Raw genomic sequence first — 19,422 nt, 5'->3', positions numbered from 1 at the left:
AAACTGCTGCGCAGCTACGTCGCAAGCAGCACAGGGCAGTCCATTGCTGTACTGTACTTCTGTGCTCACGTCTATGCTGCCCACCTTCACCAAGCCGTACTCACCAGCTTGGTGAAGTATGGTCTAGTCATCCCCACAACCTGCACGGTCTGTGGAGGCCCTTATCCAGCAGTGGATCACACAAGGACTATACGTGCGCGTGCACATTGTAGACACGAATTGTTAGTTTGAATGTACCCTGGCTTTGTCCAATTGACAGTGGCTTTATATATTAGCTACGGCAATGTTTAATGATAATGTTTGTTCTTTCTGCGCGGATTCAGATGGAGGGGCAGGAGTTTGAATTGGACAACGATCTTCGGCCACTCAGATTTTACTCTATCGAGGATGGAGACAACCTGGTGGTCCGCTGGTAACGGTGATAAAATCATCAACAGTCGTCTTCAATATTCCCATCGTCTTTATTATCAGTTCTGCTAAATGGTTCTAAAACTACTCTTTGGTTTTTTTGGTAAAGTTACGCAGGTAAAATAAAATAAATGAAAACAACTAAATTAAATCACGACGTTTCGGAGGCAACACAAGCTTCCATCTTCAGGTGGAACAGTCACAGCAATAGCTATTTAGTCCGCTGTTCCACCTGAAGACGGAAGCTTGTGTTGCCTCCTAAACGTCGTGATTTAATTTAGTTGTTTTCATTTATTTTACCTACGTGACTTTACCGAAAAAGCCAAAGAGTGAATCCTTGCAGTCACGAAAGCTTCGATTCTAAAACTGTTGTTGCAAAAACGTCACCCTTAACTTCACACTACGATTCGGTAACACTCAAGGTGATGTATGCCAACGTTTCTCTTGACAATATTTTCTTTAGACCACAATTACGTATAATATCAAGGTTACCGTGGTAGACTTTGAGAAAAAAAATGTCGGTAAACAATATCACAATAAAATCCTGTGACGCCAATACTTGTGAACACTCAAATTACAAATAACTCATACGTTTGTGCATGAGAAATAAAGGATACATTAAATTATCCTGTGTTTTATTTTGCAATCATTCTGCTGATATAACACATTTGTTTTTGTCCTGGTGCGGTGAGGATGTAAATATTGTCGCGAGGACTTGGGTGGATGGGGCGTTAGGATGCACAATGTAAAGAGGCATTTGGTTGGTTAGGAACACCCATCCTTAAGCGGCGTTTGGCATTTAAAAACACTTCATTGATCGAGCACCAACTGGTCTGCAGGAAGGTGACTATGGTCGCCCAAGAGGACTTGGGCGCAGTTTGGCTGCCACCTGACGGGATTTTGTTTGAAGTTTTTTTTCAGTCAGTTTTTGGTTTTAAACATTCCTGCTTTATCTTCTTGGTTATTTCGGTAAAGTCACTTTACCGAAAGAACCAAGAAGATGAATCCCTGCAGTCACGAAAGCTTTAAATCGAAAGTCCTGCTTTAGTCCGCTCCACCCCCCCACAATTTTTATTCCACACAATACAACACTCGCTACTCGTTAAACATTTCCCGCACGCTCGCTCTACACCCGTGAGACACTCAGCCGATGCAAACTTTTCCACGGACCACCACCCAGCCCCCCCCCCCGCACCCCTGGTGACAAAACGCATTTCACTTATCTCTCTAAATACCACGAATACTAAATGATTAATATTACCGGCTATAAGGAGTTTTTTTTAGGGGGAGGGGCATTTAGATGTTCTGGTAAGTTTAATCAGGGTCATTTACCCAATTACATTTTAAAATTAAATATGGGAAAAATGACTTTTATTATTTTCTGATCAACGTGCAATTGCATCACAGCCATCGCGGACCACCATTGGCCCAGGGACCACACTTCCGAGAGCCACGGCTCGACACAACCACTGTCATCATACGACACCGACGACACAACGGCTGCCACTCACTAATACTGCTCGTGGCACGCGGCACTCACTACACAACATTCACTACGCAACACAAAGCTATTTTATCAGTTTGACTCTCATAGTTTTTTTCTTCCACTATTTGTAGTTTTAATCAATAAAAACCTGTTTCAAAGTCCTGCTTCATTAGCTATTCGTCTTTTACGTTTATACCTATTTTAATCACCAAGAGAAAAGCTGGCGGAATTGGGCCTGCATGCTGCTACTCGGCTGTTGGTGATGGATCGTATCTCACAGCCACTTTGAGAGCGATCAGCTGTACTCCCCTTTCATTCATTTTACGTAATGTATGTCGTGGGCAAGATCGAGAACAGCTTAGGTGCTCTGGCCGGGGAATTAATTTTTGGCTCATGCCAAGGTCAATACAAGTTCTTCTTGGTCTCTAAAGTGAATTTCTCCGGCTCGTTGCCACAGTGGTTGTTGGTAACCTGCTCGGGCTTCTGAAGTCCATGACATGGTTTGGCAAGGCCTGAACCTCTTAACGACACCCAAGCTTGCAGAAGTGGGCGTATTCAACGCTCGCTCTTTGACAACCAAAGCTCTGCTTTCGAATATATTTTTTACTTCACCTGTGAATTTTACGTTCAACTGAAACGTGGCATCAACAAAATGACTGCCTTTTCCTCAATCGGACGGCTCCGTCTGATTTGGCTTTTGACAAAACGCTCGTGCCGTGGGTTGTTGGGTCACAGTGGGAGGGGGGTGGCTTTTGTGCATCAGCTTGGACATAGAACCTTGACCTCGATTTACCCCGGTATTTGAGAACATTGTTTTGAAGTTATTTACTCGGCCTCCAGTTGCGCTTCTTGTTAATCACCCCCACCCCCAAATTGGAATACTTCATTTTGAATTGAGTTGTCTGCTCTGTCGTTTCTCTGCCCTAGATATGACAAGATTGTACGTTTCGGAGATGTTAGTATCCATGTTGATCCGCATCACTGTCCCTTTACAGCAGATTATTTGGCCTTGCTTGATTGCTGTGAGCTCGCTCAACATGCCAAAGTGCCCACACATAATTGGTGTCACATTGGATCTTTTCATTATCTACTTCATATCCCGAGTTAGGTTTTTGTGACCACGTGGCTATCATAGTTGACTTGGAACCCCCATTTCCTGTTTAACACTTAAGTGTCACTAATTTCCTGTAAATTGAGGTAAATCAACTCAGTTTTTCACAGGTTATTGCAGCTATGTGTTCTAGTGAGGCTCAGCCTGTTACTTTAGTCAACATGGTTAATCTTTAAAACTACCCTGTCGGATATTCTGAACGGGGCTTGCTCGGGTGTTCGCAAACACTCAATCCTTGAATCATATAATTCTTGTTCTGACATTGCATTGGTTGCCTGTGCAATGTAGCTACTGATTTGAAGATGGCCTGGCTCCATCGTACCTAAGACATCTGCTTTCCCACTACGCACTCACACGTGACCTTCAATAGACTCTGGACTCTTGCTGGTGCCTAAACCAAGACTTCACTCCACATGTTCCTCTGCTCCCAAGATTGGGGAATGATTTTGCTCACAGCTGAGACTCGGAAACTGCTGGTATCTTTGAAGGTCATCTTAAAACCAATTTTGACTCACTGGCCTTTTGAAAGCAATCAGTAGTTGTTGATTTTCTTGTAACTTTATTCTGGTGTTGATTGTACAGTGCTTTGGGACATTTGTTTTTGTTAAAGGCACGTTATGAAATAAATATTGGCTATTACGAGGACTAAAATTTAAACTGTGATTGGCTGCAGAGCTTTAACATCATGTACATCTGTTCTGGCTGATTGAGTGACTTCATACACACACAAGTGCACAGTTCAGGTGTAAAGGCCATGATATTTTTTGTGAAGTTGATGCTGTGGAACCATGGTGTTGAAGCTCCACATAAGGCGTTCCATGCGAGCGTGCAATCTAGATGGACGCATCAGCTTGCAGTCAACCGCTCAATGGGAGATCACTCCTTTTCCACAGCTTTCTTCATGGTCTGGAAATCTCTTGCTCAAATAATTCACACTGCCAAGATCCTTTCCTTGTTCGCATCCGGACTTCACATTTGCCTTTCCTGTACAGCCCACGAACATCCGTTTCTTCTCGATGTAGTGTCTTCATATTCTTGATTCTTTCGGTAAAGTCACGTAAAAGGGAAACAATAAATTTGATGTTGCGTAACCATGGTGTTGAAAATTTGAAATAAGTGGCGTTTTTTTTAACGTTAGCACCACGGAGAGCGATTTAGCAGTTATTCAGATGGACGAGTCCATCTATGTTCGGACAAGAGGAGGGGGGAGACGAAAATAATGGATGCAGTCTGAAAGCCACCGTAAGCGTGAACAATCATTTAAGACCCAAAATGGTTGATCAAATCCTTCCAATGATTGCTAAGCCAGAATCCATCTTCTCGGTTGAAATTGTCTCTGTGCTTGTAATCATTGGAAGGATTTAATAAACCATTTCAGGTCTTAATTGTTTGTCCACGCTTACGGTGGCTTTCAGACCGCATCCATTATTTTCGTCTCCCCCCTCTTCCAAACATAGATGGACTCGTCCATCTGAATAACTGCCAAATCGCTCTCCGTGGTACTAACGTTAAAAAAACGCCACTTTTTCAAATTTTCTTGCTGTGGTTTTCACACCTGATGATGATTGTTTGTGTTGCAATCGAAACGTCGTGAGAATTTAATTGTTTTATATTTTAATTATTTTATTTTCCCTTCTACGTGACTTTACCGAAAGAACCAAGAATATGAATCCCTGCAGTCACGAAAGCTTTAAATCAAGAAGTGTCTTCATTCGCACTCCAGCGTGCCATCATCTCACTTCCCTGCCCTGCTGTCTGCTTCTTAACCGTATCTTCTAAAAATACTTTTTTGCCGATCTACTTTCTTCACACGTTGCACATAATTTGCACAGCAACATGCAGAGATGCAGTCGCATTCACTATCATCATCACCGGGCTGTAATCGACCCGCTGCTGGATAACGGCCTCCGCAAGTCGCCGTCATTCTTTACGGTGCCGCGATGCAACAATCCGCCTGGCGCCTGCACTCTGAGGAGGCGGTCCCGTCGCCCCGCCTCCGCGGTTCCACGTCCTCTCGGGCGCTTTCCCCACCTCCGTCTGCCGCTCGGTGATTATTGTCGACCTCGGACCATCGCCCCCTTCAAGCGGCGCGTCCTGCCCAGGTCCCGTCCCAGCCCACAGTTCTGAACAGCAGTCGCAATCGGACGCTGCACGAACGCGTGCGAGTTGCAGAGACGCTGGCGGGAGTCCCGTACGAGTGGGCCCGGTCGAGCGAGGGCGAGCGACGGGAGGGAGGGTGAGCGAGCGAGGGCGAGGGAGGGTGAGCGAGGGGGGGGGGTAAGCGAGCGCCCGCCGTCCTAGACGCCCGGCGCGTCGCACGGCGTGCACGCGTCACCGCAGCGCTGCTTTCCCGCCCACATGGTGGCGAGCCGCGCTGGCGAGTGCTGCGAGGAGGCGAGGGCACCGCGCTCGCAGGCCACGTCGCACCACCAGCGGTCGTCCTGCAGGGCAGCACGACAACGAGCGGGAATTTATTTGTTGAACGTCGGCGGTGGTTGTCCTGCGGTGAGAATGCAAAGAGGAATTTCCACCGTGGACTCGGGGCTACCTACAGGGATGAGTTCCACACTGTTGCCGATTTGTTTGGACGTGTCCTTCACGTTGAGTCTCGTCTAGTTTTGTCACGCAATCCTCTCATTAATCATCAGAATCCATAACTTACTTCATTTTGTAATAACTTGGCAGCGCAATGCTTTAAACCAAACTTTACATACATTCGTGTGCATGCTATGATACTTTTGCAAAGAAAATATTTAACTTTAATAAACATTTTCAAAAGACAATGGATCCATGATCATTTGCAATACACCTCTATCGGGATGTTTTTTGGTTCTCATGTATGTGTGTTGAACTTCTTTCACACCATACGCAACCAACCGTGCTAATCGGAGGTGCGGGGGGAGGACTATGTTAACACAGACGCTTTCACATATATATTTTCTTACAATAAGTGACATACAGCGCTGCTACCTTTGTAGCACAAACAATTCAGACATATCGGGGAAAAATATCTCAATATCAGAAGAGAGGAGAACTGCATGTCAAGTCATTGTCTTTAGAGGTGGTGTTATTACGCAGCTGACAAAATCCGGGACTTTTATAATATCCCGGGAAGACTCAGAATTCCCATGGCAGCTACCTTTACACGAAGATGATCCTGGCAAACCTGGGACAGATGGCGACGTTAATGGCACGAGATAATTCTGTCCATTTACTTGTAAACTCTCTATGTGAACACCATTTACCTGTATCCTAGTTGGTGCCAAAGCTGCCATCCATATGCCCATGGAAACATCTTCACCCTGTACGTGCACACGCCATTCACCCAATTAACACAATGTACTCGTCATCGCTTAGCTGCTAATGCATTAAGAACACAAGCAGAAAATTTACCTTTAGAATTTAAAAACAGGAATTCCATAGAAAGGCTTGGGTAAAGCAACTTGGAAGTTCATAATGAGAATGTGGAAAGTGCTGTAGACGTAATCAGGAAAAGGGGTTGTGATGGGTGGGACACTGTGCAGGGTGGAGGAGGACAGTGTAGTGTAGCGGTTATCACGCTGCACTACGAACCCGGCCACCCGAGTTCGATTCCCGCTCAAGGTCGACTCAGCCTCAAATAAGTACCTGGTGCGGTGTGTGTAAATCACCACTGGGAAGACAAAGGCGGCCGGGCGAGGTGCTGGCCACCCACCCCCTCGTGCGCCGTGCCGACCTTCATAGGTGCTCGTTAACGGCACTTGCCCCAGCAGTCTGTTCGGGCTATACGGGGGATCTTTGTCTTTGGAGGGCAGGTTACTGTGACGGCCATTGGAGAAGCACCCACGGGTCACTGATCACGGGGAACAGCTGAGACCACCCGTTTGGAGACTGTGGGGGAGAAGGACTTGAAGGTTGGGGTGTCGACTTCCCGAGAAATATGGCATCCAGCAAACGGAACCGATGGCGAGGTGAGGTGGCATCATTTGGCATTGGCCATAATGACCTCTTGACCTTGAATGTGTTCAACTTGAAATTTCATTTTTTTTTTCAAGAAGCAGCTTGCTTTTGTTGTTCTTGTGCTTGTATATTACACAACACTACAAGGCTCAACAAAATGCATCGGGTATCATTCACAACTAATGCACTTTATTTTCAACTTTGGCTTATCATGTTTGATAATACAGAGACAATGACCATGTTTCTGCACATTCAAATAAAATAACTTAATCAGCCTATCATGGGACTTCCGGACGAACGTCTTCCAGCAGAATTTGTTTAAATAAGACAAACCTGGGGCTGGTTTCGACTTTCGGAGTCTCATCAGCAAAGTCATATCTGTTACATTAGGATTATAGGTTTCCATACGTTATACGCTTACTGCTCATAGGCCACCGTCTACTCCTCTGCCAACGCCATCCATTATCATGAGTTGAGCATGAGGCCAGGAACGCTTAAACCCGGATAAAATCCAGATTTTCGCAAACGATTAAGGGGTACACCGGGACAGACTTTCTGAAACCAACCGGGACTCTCCCGACCAGACTGGGACGTTTGGTAGCGTTCACCAGAGCTCCGGATTGCCCGGCGCCGAGGCCATCATACTCGGCGGAACAGTGGGCCCTCCGCAAGACGCCACGGTGGCATGATGTTAACTACCTCGTCTGCTATGCAGGAGGTCGTGGGTTCCCTCCCGACCCTGACACCTGTATATTTGGAGTTTGCGTGTTCTCCCCGTGGTCGCGTGGAATTTTCTCCGAGTTCTCCGGTTTTGTCCACATTTAGAATCGACGTCAACTAAAGCTACTCTTAATTTTATTTTACCAGGTGAGGCCCACTGAGCTGTGTAGCTCTTTTTTTCAGAAGCGACCTGGCTATCGCAAACGATAGCTCTTGGGCTACGTGCGGTGCGAAAGAAGTTCGACAGACATACAACTCAATGAAGAGGCCTATCACGTGGAAATTTCTAGCAGTCATAGACGGGGGAAGGGGGTGGGAGCGCACACCTGGTAGGCGGCGAGGACGTCGGAGTTGGAGGACAGCCACCGCACGAGGTCGGCGGACAGCACGTACGCCGCGCCGCACGCGAAGGCCGGGTACGCCGGGCCCGGGTAGCTCAGCTCGGCCCACTTCCCCGCATGGTCGACCGCCCAGTTCCGACGGAAGCTGCCGAGCGTGTGGCGGACCGAGCGAGTGAGTGAGCGAGCGAGTGAGTGAGCGAGTGAGCGAGCGACCGAGCGAGTGAGCGATCGTCCAGAGCGAACACTCTCGTCGACGTCACAGTCGTAGTCGTCGTCATCGTCGTCGTCGTTGTAAAGTCGCCGGTGCGACCGCCGGACGGTGTGGCATTGGCAGTTCTGGTTGCAGGCAATCAGAGCAGAGGTGCATGGGGCAGAGGTGGATCGAGAAGCTTCCCTGGGAGGCGGGGGATCCTGATACGTGAAGATTTCTAAATAGGGTTCTACATTCATAAAATAAACTATTCAATGGGTTTACATACAGAGGGGGGTTAGTTATATGGAGCAGTTGCCTCCTCCAATTTTAGTTGGCCGTGATATCATAAAACTATCTTTTAGATTCGTCATTAATTAAAAATGTCAATTAATGAATAACTCATCGCGTATGTACCTCGAAGGGAGCCCAGCAAGTTAGCGCTGTCACCGCAGGAGTTGGGTGGTGGGGTGAGCTGAGTTGGGTGGTGGGGTGAGCTGCCATTACCTGCCCCACCAGAGGCCCGGGGTCTGGTCGTAGCCCTGAAGCACCGCGCTCCTCAGCACCTCCGCCACGTCCACAAAGCTGTCGTCATCCGTCTTCAGCAGCAGCCTGAAGTCCAGAGATACTGCTGCCCTGGAACAACGAGAACCACGTGTGGAGTTTTATAAGAGGTCACTCATGCTAGCGCTGTGTGCAATGGGCAACAAGAGTCGTTGACGCAAGCAACGACATTCCACTTGTGTTGCTGCTGCCATCGCGTCAATCACACATTGTGACTGGTATTGGCGAAACATCCCAATGGGTTGAAAAAGTACCTGCAAATTACTCAATTGGGATCACACACGGCAACATGCCCCCCCCCCCCCGCCCCATCCACCCCCACACCCCCATGTAAAACCTTGGCAGGACCCTCCTGAAAGAGAAGTAATAATGAAACAATAAATCATCATCATCATCATTATCATCAGCATCAGCCATGGTCAATCCATTCAACGTGAGCGATGACGGATGAGCGGCGCGCACCGCCCACCAGCGGGAGAAGAGCAGCATCTTGCTGGGCAGGCTGCGGTAAACGTCGGTGACGTTCACCAGGACGAGGTCGCCGTGACGCGCCGACTCGACGCGCAGGACGGCGGCCTCCCGGCGCGTCGTCTCGGCCCACTCGGCGCTCCGGCGTGCCCGGCCGGAGGCGTGGGCGGTGAGCGAGCCGCCGTCTGGACGAGGGGCCGGGTGAGGGCGGGAGAGTTGGGCGTGCAAGCCGGCGAAGTGCGGCACGCGGAGAGAAATGGCGAATGATGAGAGTTCTGAGTGGCGCCTCGCTCGATCGGGCGATGGGGCTGCGCTCGAACTCGCTGGCTGCACTGAGCCAGTGGCGGAAATTCCACGTTCCCAAAGTGGAGCGCAGTCCATGTGTAGGTGACCACTGTTTTACCGTGTGAAAAGTTTTTTTGGTTTTTTTTTTTTATCAACTGCGAAGGTTGATAAAAAATATGTATATATAATTGCCGTTTATTTAACAAAAGATTACTTGTAAAATTTAAAGGATAACATTTTTAATAAAGAAACATTTATAAACGTCATATTTTATCGAAAAAAACCCCGCCTCTTCCTTAACACCCCCCCCCGCCTCTCCCCCCACACCCCCCGCCTCTCCCCCCACACCCCCCCCCGCCTCTCCCCCCACACCCCCCCCCGCCTCTCCCCCCACACCCCCCCCCCACCTCTCCCCCCACACCCCCCCCGCCTCTCCCCCCACACCCCCCCCGCCTCTCCCCCCACACCCCCCCCGCCTCTCCCCCCACACCCCCCCCGCCTCTCCCCCCACACCCCCCCCGCCTCTCCCCCCACACCCCCCCCCCGCCTCTCCCCCCACACCACCCCCGCCTCTCCCCCCACACCTCCCCCCGCCTCTCCCCCCACACCCCCCCCAACGGCGTCTCTGCCGCTAACCTTGAACGGCGAAGGTGAAGGACCCCGCAAGTGCCACCCGCTCCTGTCTGAACTCTGGGAACTCGTCCCCCACCTCTCCGTACCGCCCCGTCTGAACAGCACATTCGTAAATACACCCACTCGTTAATTAATTAATTAATTCGCCGATCTATCGATCCGTCCACTCAATATCGGGTGGCCCAAGATAAACACGGCGGCTTTGCGCAGTCTGCTCGTTACCCAGCGTAAACACATTGAACAAAGTGGGCACTTGATTAAGAAGCTCCTCCCGAGTTCATTAAAGCTGGCCCCTTATAAATATATGCAGCAACACGGCGTTATCGGTGGTCACGCTTTGTCTAACGCGGTCGAGTCGATCTGGCCGTGCACACGAGATAACGCAGCCACAATCTTCCCCGGTCCTGTGCCTTCGCGGACACAATCTATTGCGACGATGCATGGGCGCGGCGCTCTCGACATCACAAGATAGCCACGCGGGTTGAGATGAACGAGCCGGGCGGTGTTACATCGGGAGCGGGGGACCGCGCGAGCGCACCGCTGCGAATTTCAGAACGCCCCCTCCCGCGTCCAGCGTGTAGTCGCCGGGGTCAGAGAGCACCATGTCCGCCGGGGTGACCCCGTCCCACACCACGGTGCCCTCGAAGCCCTGCACATCACACGTGGTCACAGGCAAGCGGGAAGGCAGCAAGGCTTAATGCCCAAGCTCTGAAGTCCTCTATATATGTTAAAATATTTTTTAGCCAATTATTGAGTTTTTTTTTTTGACATTTGGGTGCACCAGAGAAAACCCATGCATGTAAGGGGGCAACACTATCCCGTACAGATGGAACAGATGGAAATTAGTCCAGGGAGCGGCACCTCAATACCCACAGAAAATTGACGCTTCACATTAGTTTGATCCCCTAAACCTTGCCTTCGCAGCGGTGGATTACAAATTCGTGCTTGAAATGCTAATTTATTTAGACTCTTAAGTACTTCTAACAATTATTATTATCCTGTTCAAAATCAGTGGCAGTCCTGGTCATTACTGTGCCATTCTCCATCGCCGAAGGTTGCACAGCTCTATGAAAGATGTAAATGAATTCTTTATCTGATTACATGACACCGACAGCACAATCGAAATAAAATTGGGGAAAAGGACAATTATTTTAATGCACGTTATATTCCTTTAGGTTCTACCATACTAATATTAGTTTTGCTTGTGTTTGCTTCAGTGTACTTTTTTATGCTATTGCTTTTGTCACATGTGTGACACAGGTCAATCTTGTAAATGGGACTATCCGTCGTCTCTTGAGATCTCAGCTGATTAAAACAATTTAAAAAAACTGATACATTTGTATCTGGTTACTACTGCGGGCGTGTTAGCCGTGGCGTCTGCTCCACAGCGGACGTTAAACATCCCGTGACGTCGTTCAAAGGAGCAGGCCATTGTGTGTCGGCGTCACAGTCTATATATATATTTTTTTAAAAACCTATCCAAAAATTACTCAATTGGGGATCATACACAGCAACAACTGCCCCCCGCCCCCCCTCCCCCCGACTCTGCAAAAAAGACACAAGTCGCTAGGCTGAACGAGTGTAATGACGTTCACCTTGGGGAGCACGAACTGCTGCACGGGCTTGTACCTGCAGGCACGCACGCGCACGCCGGGGCTCAGGGCTCCGAAGTGAGCCACGGCCAGCACCACCTGAGAACAGACGGACACGACCGTTGGCCTGCGACTGCGCCTTTCACCGAGGCCCGTTGATCCCGTCTTTGTCACGCAGTCAGCAGTCGCGCTTTGATCTGTGACGGCGGGGCAAGCAGCCGTGGCCATCGTCGGCCTCCATGATGGGTCGTCGTCCGCTCGAGGTCATTGCCGACTGGAAAAAAAAACGTTTGGGTAAAGAATACTTTGATCTGTAATTTCGACAAGGAACAAAAAATTGACTGCCTAGTAAACATGGAACCCTTGGGCAAACGTTGGTCAAACGGTTCCGACCACATGCGAACGTTGGCCGAATGTTGTACGTTTACTAGGTGGCTGTCACCACAACAACTTCAACGATTTCATATTTCAAAATACAATATAAATATTCACGATATGACGGTTGACGCCGATGTAAGATTCGTACTGAATTACCTTCGTGCTTTTCTGTACTTCCAGTCCAAATTAAGCTTACGGTGGTGGCGGCGGCGGTAGTGGTGGCGGAGGTGGCGGTGGTGGTGGCAATGGTGGCAGTGATGGATGTGGTGGTGGTGGTGGCGGTGATGGCAGTGGCAGCAGTCACCCTGGTGGCCGCGTTGTGGAGCCGCACGGTGACGTTGGGGACGGTGCCGTCCCAGGCGAACACACCGAGCGCCGTCACCACCACTGGGTGGCGAACCCGGAAGTCGAGCCCCAGCAACGTTGGCCGCGCCACGCGAGTCCGGGGCCCGGTCCCTGGCGACCCCGGTTCCAGCCAAGTCACCGCCTCGATTTCCCGCTCGCTCGCTGGGGCGAAAAAAACACACGTTGAAAACGTGAATATTAATAATAGCAATTATAATAATAGCAATTATAATCGTGGTTTTGTTTTTCTGTTGTGCCCTTTACACCGGGGCACCTCAAGGCATTGTACACGTTATATGCAACTTACATCAAATCTCATCTCAACAAATTTTAACGATGAAAATACTTATTAAAACTATGGAAAGGGCACCCTCAGTGGCAGCAAGGTGACTCAGCATCTGCTCCGCAAATGGGCATTACTCTGCTGATAGGGGGGGGGGGCGATACATTTCTGCTGCGTGTGTAACCCCAACTGGGCCATTTGCGGGGGAGTTGTTTTTTTAAGTCAGCAATTGCAGACCATGACGCCAGCACACAATGGCCTTCTCATTTCGAAAGATGCCAGGGGACATGTACTATCCACTGTGAAGGCGACGGCGCATATTCTATGGTCAACACATCCGCAGCAGCAACCATACACAAATGTGGGATATACAGTTTTTGTTGTTCAATCTGCTGAGACATCAAGAGACCAGGGTAGTCTCATTTAAAAGAGTGACCTGCGTCGCAAATATGACAAAAGCAATCACGTAAAACAAGTACAATGAAGACAGTAGGCGTGAGAGGAAAAAAAAACAAGCAAAACAACATTAGAATGATAGAACCCATTGTCTAAAGCAATAAAACGCGCATTATAATAATTGTATTTTTTCCCAATTGTATTATTATTGTGCTATCGATGTAATGAGATGAAGGAATGCATTCGCATCTTTCGTAGAGTAGTGCAATCATTGGTGTTGGAGAATGGCCCAACAAACAAAGATACCAAAGAGCTACCTCTGAATTCCCCTGGTCCACACAGAAAGGGGCAGCACTTGCCTACCCGCTCTGAACACCGTGGGTAACGCTTGTCGCATTTAACGTGCTGCTCGAACACGGTGGCTTATTTCGTGCAGTAATACATGACCAAGCTGACACCATCAACTCACTAGATTTGAGAAGGCAGTTTTAATCACAAGCGACTGGCTGGATTTTAAAGCCAGGATCTCAGAGGTGCAAGTTCAAGGCCTTGACCTCTGGGCCACCTGGTGGCCTCCAGCAAACAAACTTTTGACTTTTAAGTGGAGCGGATGTAAGTTTGTCAGAGCGATGTGAGTTTGTCAGAGCGATGTGAGTTTGTCAGAGCGATGTGAGTTTGTCAGAGCGATGTAACTTTGTCAGAGCGATGTGAGTTTGTCAGAGCGATGTAAGTTTGTCAGAGCGATGTGAGTTTGTCAGAGCGATGTAAGTTTGTCAGAGCGATGTAAGTTTGTCAGAGCGATGTAAGTGTGTCAGAGCGATGTGAGTTTGTCAGAGCGACGTAAGTTTGTCAGAGCGATGTAAGTTTGTCAGAGCGATGTAAGTTTGTCAGAGCGATGTGAGTGTGTCAGAGCGATGTAAGTTTGTCAGAGCGATGTAAGTGTGTCAGAGCGATGTAAGTTTGTCAGAGCGATGTAAGTGTGTCAGAGCGATGTAAGTGTGTCAGAGCGATGTAAGTGTGTCAGAGCGATGTAAGTGTGTCAGAGCGATGTAAGTGTGTCAGAGCGATGTAAGTGTGTCAGAGCGATGTAAGTTTGTCAGAGCGATGTGAGTTTGTCAGAGCGATGAAAGTTTGTCAGAGCGATGTAAGTTTGTCAGAGCGATGTGAGTGTGTCAGAGCGATGTAAGTGTGTCAGAGCGATGTAAGTGTGTCAGAGCGATGTGAGTTTGTCAGAGCGATGTAAGTTTGTCAGAGCGATGTGAGTTTGTCGGAACGATGTAAGTTTGTCAGAGCGATCTAAGTTTGTCAGAGCGATGTGAGTTTGTCAGAGCGATGTGAGTTTGTCAGAGTGATGTGAGTTTGTCAGAGCGATGTGAGTTTGTCGGAACGATCTAAGTTTGTCAGAGCGATGTAAGTTTGTCAGAGTGATGTAAGTTTGTCAGAGCGATCTAAGTGTGTCAGAGCGATGTAAGTGTGTCAGAGCGATGTGAGTTTGTCAGAGCGATGTGAGTTTGTCAGAGCGATGTGAGTTTGTCAGAGCGATGTAAGTTTGTCAGAGTGATGTGAGTTTGTCGGAACGATGTAAGTTTGTCAGAGCGATCTAAGTTTGTCAGAGCGATGTAAGTTTGTCAGAGCGATGTAAGTTTGTCAGAGCGATGTAAGTGTGTCAGAGCGATGTGAGTTTGTTAGAGCGATGTGAGTGTGTCAGAGCGATGTAAGTTTGTCAGAGCGATGTGAGTTTGTCAGAGCGATGTGAGTTTGTCAGAGCGATGTAAGTGTGTCAGAGCGATGTGAGTTTGTTAGAGCGATGTGAGTTTGTCAGAGCGATGTGAGTTTGTCAGAGCGATGTAAGTGTGTCAGAGCGATGTGAGTGTGTCAGAGCGATGTAAGTTTGTCAGAGCGATGTGAGTTTGTCAGAGCGATGTGAGTTTGTCAGAGCGATGTAAGTGTGTCAGAGCGATGTGAGTTTGTCAGAGCGATGTGAGTTTGTCAGAGCGATGTGAGTTTGTCAGAGCGATGTGAGTTTGTCAGAGCGATGTAAGTTTGTCAGAGCGATGTGAGTTTGTCAGAGCGATGTGAGTGTGTTGGAGCGATGTAAGTGTGTCAGAGCGATGTGAGTTTGTTAGAGCGATGTAAGTTTGTCAGAGCGATGTAAGTTTGTTGCAGTGATGTAAGTTTGTCAGAGCGATGTAAGTTTGTCAGAGCGATGTGAGTGTGTCAGAGCGATGTGAGTTTGTCAGAGCGATGTGAGTTTGTCAGAGCGATGTGAGTTTGTCAGAGCCATGTAAGTTTGTCAGAGCGATGTAAGTTTGTCAGAGCGATGTAAGTTTGTTGGAGCGATGTAAGTTTGTCGGAGCGATGTAAGTTTGTCAGAGCGATGTAAGTTTGTCAGAGCGATGTAAGTGTGTCAGAGCGATGTAAGTGTGTCAGAGCGATGTAAGTTTGTCAGAGTGATGTAAGTTTGTCAGAGCGATGTAAGTGTGTCAGAGCGATGTAAGTTTGTCAGAGTGATGTAAGTTTGTCAGAGCGATGTAAGTTTGTCAGAGCGTTGTAAGTTTGGCGGAACGATGTGAGTTTGTCGGAGCGATGTAAGTTTGTCGTAGCTCACCAGGCAGAGTGATGTTGAGAAAAGAGCAGGAGTATGGGTCCTCTCTGTCTTCAGGGTGAATGTCACATGCGCGGCTTCCGACCACAAACCTCGGCAGGACCCTACCGCACACAACCACATGACTACCGCACCTCTAGCACTGCTGCTGCTGCCACTGCTTTGCCTCTTGTCTAGAAACAGATGTGACAACACAATTCTTAATAATATTGTTATTATTCCTTTGCCTGTAGTGCGTACACATTTTCCAGATTTGTATAACAGCCGGGCAACTCTGCAAAACGCGATCATCCATGTAACAAATCAAAATAAGCTGAAACTTAAACCCAGCCACCTGCACCGACTTTACTGCCTTCTGACCCACGGCAATTGAAAAGGAGATGGCCACACTCACCGCTTCCTCAGTGAGGGGCTGGCCGTCACGGCCTGCAGCCAGGAGTCACGCACAGCCTGCCTGAGCACCCAGTTGCCCCTCGCGGAGAGGATGGCGACCACCAGCTCGTAGCGACCAACCGCCACCGATCCCGCTCGTGATCCTGCACCACTCGTCCGTCAGTCGGCGTAAATACCGCTTGAGGCCTGGCTTTGCCTCGATATGGGGATACTACAATATATCGTACAATATTCATCATCACACACACAAAGTGCTCGCCACAAATTAATCACAACACCTCGCTGATCGTTATCCTAAGTGACACAAACTATAACCATCAAATATATAAACCTGCTATGCTACCGTTACGTCCGCAGACATTTTTTTATGAGGTGAGCAGCAGGCATGCACTGGCCATTTATGCACAAGTGTATGTACAGTGCAGTGTATACAAATAAGTCAGCGGCATATATTATCCAAACGTTAACGTGTCACCTCAATTGGCAAGGCATAATTCAACACAAGTTCCGTAAACGCGATGTTAAGTTGGAAAATTCCAGTTCAACATCAGCGACCCTGTATAAAATAGCGAAACAATGCATATACAACAACTTGGGAATCACTTTAAAAGTGTTTTTTAATGTTTAAGATACTCCATGTCAGATCTGCCGATGACATAACCGTCCTCAACGGATGAGGAACAAGGAATTACAGGAAATGATTGACGAGCTCAACAAAAAGAGACCACATTTTGGGTTCAAGATCAATACGGGCAAAATAAAAGTCATGGTCGAAAAAGTTTGCCCAACAACATAAAATAATTATTGGAGGGACGCAAGTGGAAAACACAGGAGAATGTGTATCCAGTGCCAGGGCAAACATTGAATGTGGTTTGAAACCACAATGAAACATCAGAGGTGAACAAGAGAATGATCGAAAACAATAATATTTTCAATCGGTGCATAATGCCAGCTACGGCATATGGGTCAGGAACATGGACAATGACAGAGAAAAATAATAACTTGAAAAGTAAGCAAAGAGCCACGGATAAATATTTGCACACTTGGCATCACAATAAGACAGAGGTGCACGTGAGACAAACACAAATCAGAGATGTCATATTCACTGTGAAGAATTGCAATTTGGCTTGGGCAGGACTACGTACGGTACGAAAGAAGTTCAACATGCGTAGGTACGTACATGCAGGACACATCATTGGAAGGGGTGGGAGTCAACAGATGGGACGGGTCATGTAATGGCAGCCAAAAAAAATGTCTGGGAAAAAACCTTCATACGGCAGTGGCGAGATATTGGCTGGCGATAATATTTCAGAATCGCATGGAATTGTATTAAAAGCGAAAGACACTCAGCTGCATTTCTGTAATGACCACAGACCTAAACACAATGAGTAACAACCCATACAACCAATCATTGTGCATAACTGTAATGAGTCTGGGCAAAGAAATGAAGACTTTGAGAATTTAAAATAATTAATCCATAATGAAAGACAGCAGCGGCTAAATTCACGAGTACCTTATAGGTAAATAATTACCATTTAAAATGAGACAACCCAGAGAAAACCCACCAGACAGTCTCGTCCCTTCACCTGATGAAGGCCACTTATGTTGTGGCCGAAACGTCGTGAGAATTTTATTGTGTTATTTTATTAATTTATTATTTTATTCTCATTCTACGTGACTTTACCGAAAGAACCAAATAAGGTGACACTCAGTATTACTATCTCCCTGCCACATCGCAGCCCCATGCCAATAACACCTGGCAAGCCCTGCTTGGTCACCCATGCAAGGATAAACCATGCTGCTTCACGTCCAGCTAAGCACCTAATGAGACCACAGCCTCAGAGTATCTTTTTTCAAGGGAATCCTAGCTTGGAAACAGCACGTCCGATTCGCAAGCTTGGCTACGTACGGTGCGAAAGAAGTCCAACATACATAATACAGCAAACGGCTTTCCGCCCATATCTGCCCCCATCGTACCGAAGTAAAACCCCACATTTAAGTATCATCAAACGTGCGCACACTCCCCAATCACGTTCACCCACCTCCTAGTCTCAGCGTGTCCAAGAGATACTCACGATACACCACCACCACGGACAGCAAACAGCAGAGCAGCGGTGGTATTAACGACCTCCTGTCCATCATCCAGGAGTCCAACTCTGGAGAGAATTTGACGACAGCCACAGGGAGAGAGAGGACTAAGAGGTGCCAACATTCATGCAATTTTTACATTTTCATACCCAACTTATAAATTGCCCGTGGCATGCCTTCGCACAACACTAATGCGACTATCCTCCCGGTTGTAGGTGGTGGTGTGTGTGTGTGTCTATAATAAGGCAAGACTCGTGTGACCATATATAGGGGCCAGAGGCAATGTTTACAAAGTGCCGAGTCGAAATCGGCCTCAGTTTATCAGTCGGTTTAATCATCACGTAAACACTGTTAGAGTACTGTGGACATGTCTACCGTTACTTGCACAATGCGCTATGACCCCCGTGGGCAACTCGGTTCGATTCCTGTTCACGGCTCACATCAGTGGCGAGCGATATCCGAACCAGTCCAGGGCAATCCAAATTATATAAACACTGACCAGCGGTGATGGACAAAACTCACACTGACCTCGAACACTGTGGCGTGGGGGGAGGTCTCCATCCAGCAGTGGATTTGCAGAGTTATTATGCAATTACCCAACGTGCACAGACTACCTTATTCCGTAACGGTTAGTAACGTTTTATTCTACAGTACCGTACCGGGTTCAGTTTCGGGAGTTTGCGTTGATATCACCAACGCATCCAGGAGCTAAGGGACCACGGAAGCGGAGATGGAGCGATCGGATCGGTCCGCGTGCAGGAGTTGAGATGGAGGGCAGGCAGCACGAGCCAGTGAGGGGGGCATTCATCCAGCAGTGGATAGACATTGGCTTAGGGCGGTGAAGATGAATGGGCTGGCACTCACTACAGCCCAAACCGCAGCGTTGTCAATCACGGCCCACTGAAGTTATCCATAATTCACGGCTGGATCAGCCAGGGGCATTGCGCTTTTCACACGCGGCTGACGTGACCTGGGTTCCAATCCAGGTCAACGTATCACCAAGGCTGCCGGGCTTGGTGCTGGCCACACCAGACTCCCTCGTGCTCCGTTTCGATCTCCTTAATAGGTGCTCGCTAACTGCTAGTGGTTGCCCAAACAGCATGCGTGTGTGTGTGTACGGGTCGGCTGCGCGTTTCAATGATACCATCCCAGAGTCCTCCGCAGGCACGGAATCAACATCCTGGGTCAATGCCCAGG

General features: G+C 48.2%; 2 protein-coding genes across 8 annotated transcripts in view; one reads left to right on the top strand and one right to left on the bottom strand.

Moving 5' to 3' along the window:
* Positions 1-1,034, top strand: part of TBCE (tubulin folding cofactor E) — a 16,623-nt gene extending 15,589 nt beyond the window's left edge. For all 4 annotated transcript variants that reach the window (XM_032964830.2, XM_032964832.2, XM_032964831.2 and 1 more), the window contains exon 17: positions 324-1,034. In XM_032964830.2, the coding sequence (XP_032820721.2) occupies positions 324-416 (93 nt within the window). In that variant the 3' untranslated portion in view covers positions 417-1,034. The remainder of the gene's footprint in view (positions 1-323) is intronic.
* Positions 443-19,422, bottom strand: B3GALNT2 (beta-1,3-N-acetylgalactosaminyltransferase 2). 4 transcript variants are annotated; one of them, XR_012945863.1, is made up of 14 exons: positions 18,754-19,417; positions 18,180-18,293; positions 16,139-16,280; positions 15,748-15,848; positions 12,420-12,622; positions 11,741-11,836; positions 10,684-10,794; positions 10,149-10,239; positions 9,229-9,412; positions 8,703-8,831; positions 7,991-8,150; positions 6,633-6,875; positions 6,251-6,307; positions 5,410-5,446 (listed from the first exon to the last, which is right to left on the bottom strand). XR_012945863.1 is itself a non-coding variant. In XM_032964824.2 (13 exons), exons 2-13 carry the CDS (start codon positions 18,277-18,279, stop codon positions 5,086-5,088), a joined length of 1,794 nt encoding a protein of 597 aa, XP_032820715.2. In that variant the 5' UTR covers positions 18,280-18,293; positions 18,754-19,422; the 3' UTR covers positions 443-5,085. The 4 variants fall into 4 exon arrangements, 3 of the variants coding, with proteins under 3 accessions (XP_032820715.2, XP_032820716.2, XP_032820719.2); XM_032964824.2 differs by lacking the exon at positions 6,633-6,875 and having other exon boundaries at positions 443-5,505; positions 18,754-19,422; XM_032964825.2 differs by lacking the exon at positions 6,633-6,875 and having other exon boundaries at positions 443-5,505; positions 18,885-19,420.

This window comes from Petromyzon marinus, chromosome 33, assembly GCF_048934315.1.
Source record: "Petromyzon marinus isolate PM22_M1 ecotype Great Lakes invasive population chromosome 33, UKy_Petmar_22M1.pri1.0, whole genome shotgun sequence".
NCBI lineage: Eukaryota > Metazoa > Chordata > Hyperoartia > Petromyzontiformes > Petromyzontidae > Petromyzon > Petromyzon marinus.
Note: the sequence above shows the minus strand (reverse complement) of the source record. Positions and strands in the feature narration are given on the sequence as shown.

What these genes read in the sequence shown, in the direction of transcription:
- B3GALNT2 (XM_032964824.2), bottom strand. Translation starts at nt 18,279, where the DNA reads ATGATGGACAGGAGGTCGTTAATACCACCGCTGCTCTGCTGTTTGCTG. An exon ending in GGACACGCTGAGACTAGGAG is followed by an intron (nt 16,281 to 18,179) that starts GTGGGTGAACGT and finishes CGAGTGGTGCAG; the next exon opens with GATCACGAGCGGGATCGGTG. An exon ending in TCCACAACGCGGCCACCAGG is followed by an intron (nt 11,837 to 12,419) that starts GTGACTGCTGCC and finishes GTCTGTTCTCAG; the next exon opens with GTGGTGCTGGCCGTGGCTCA.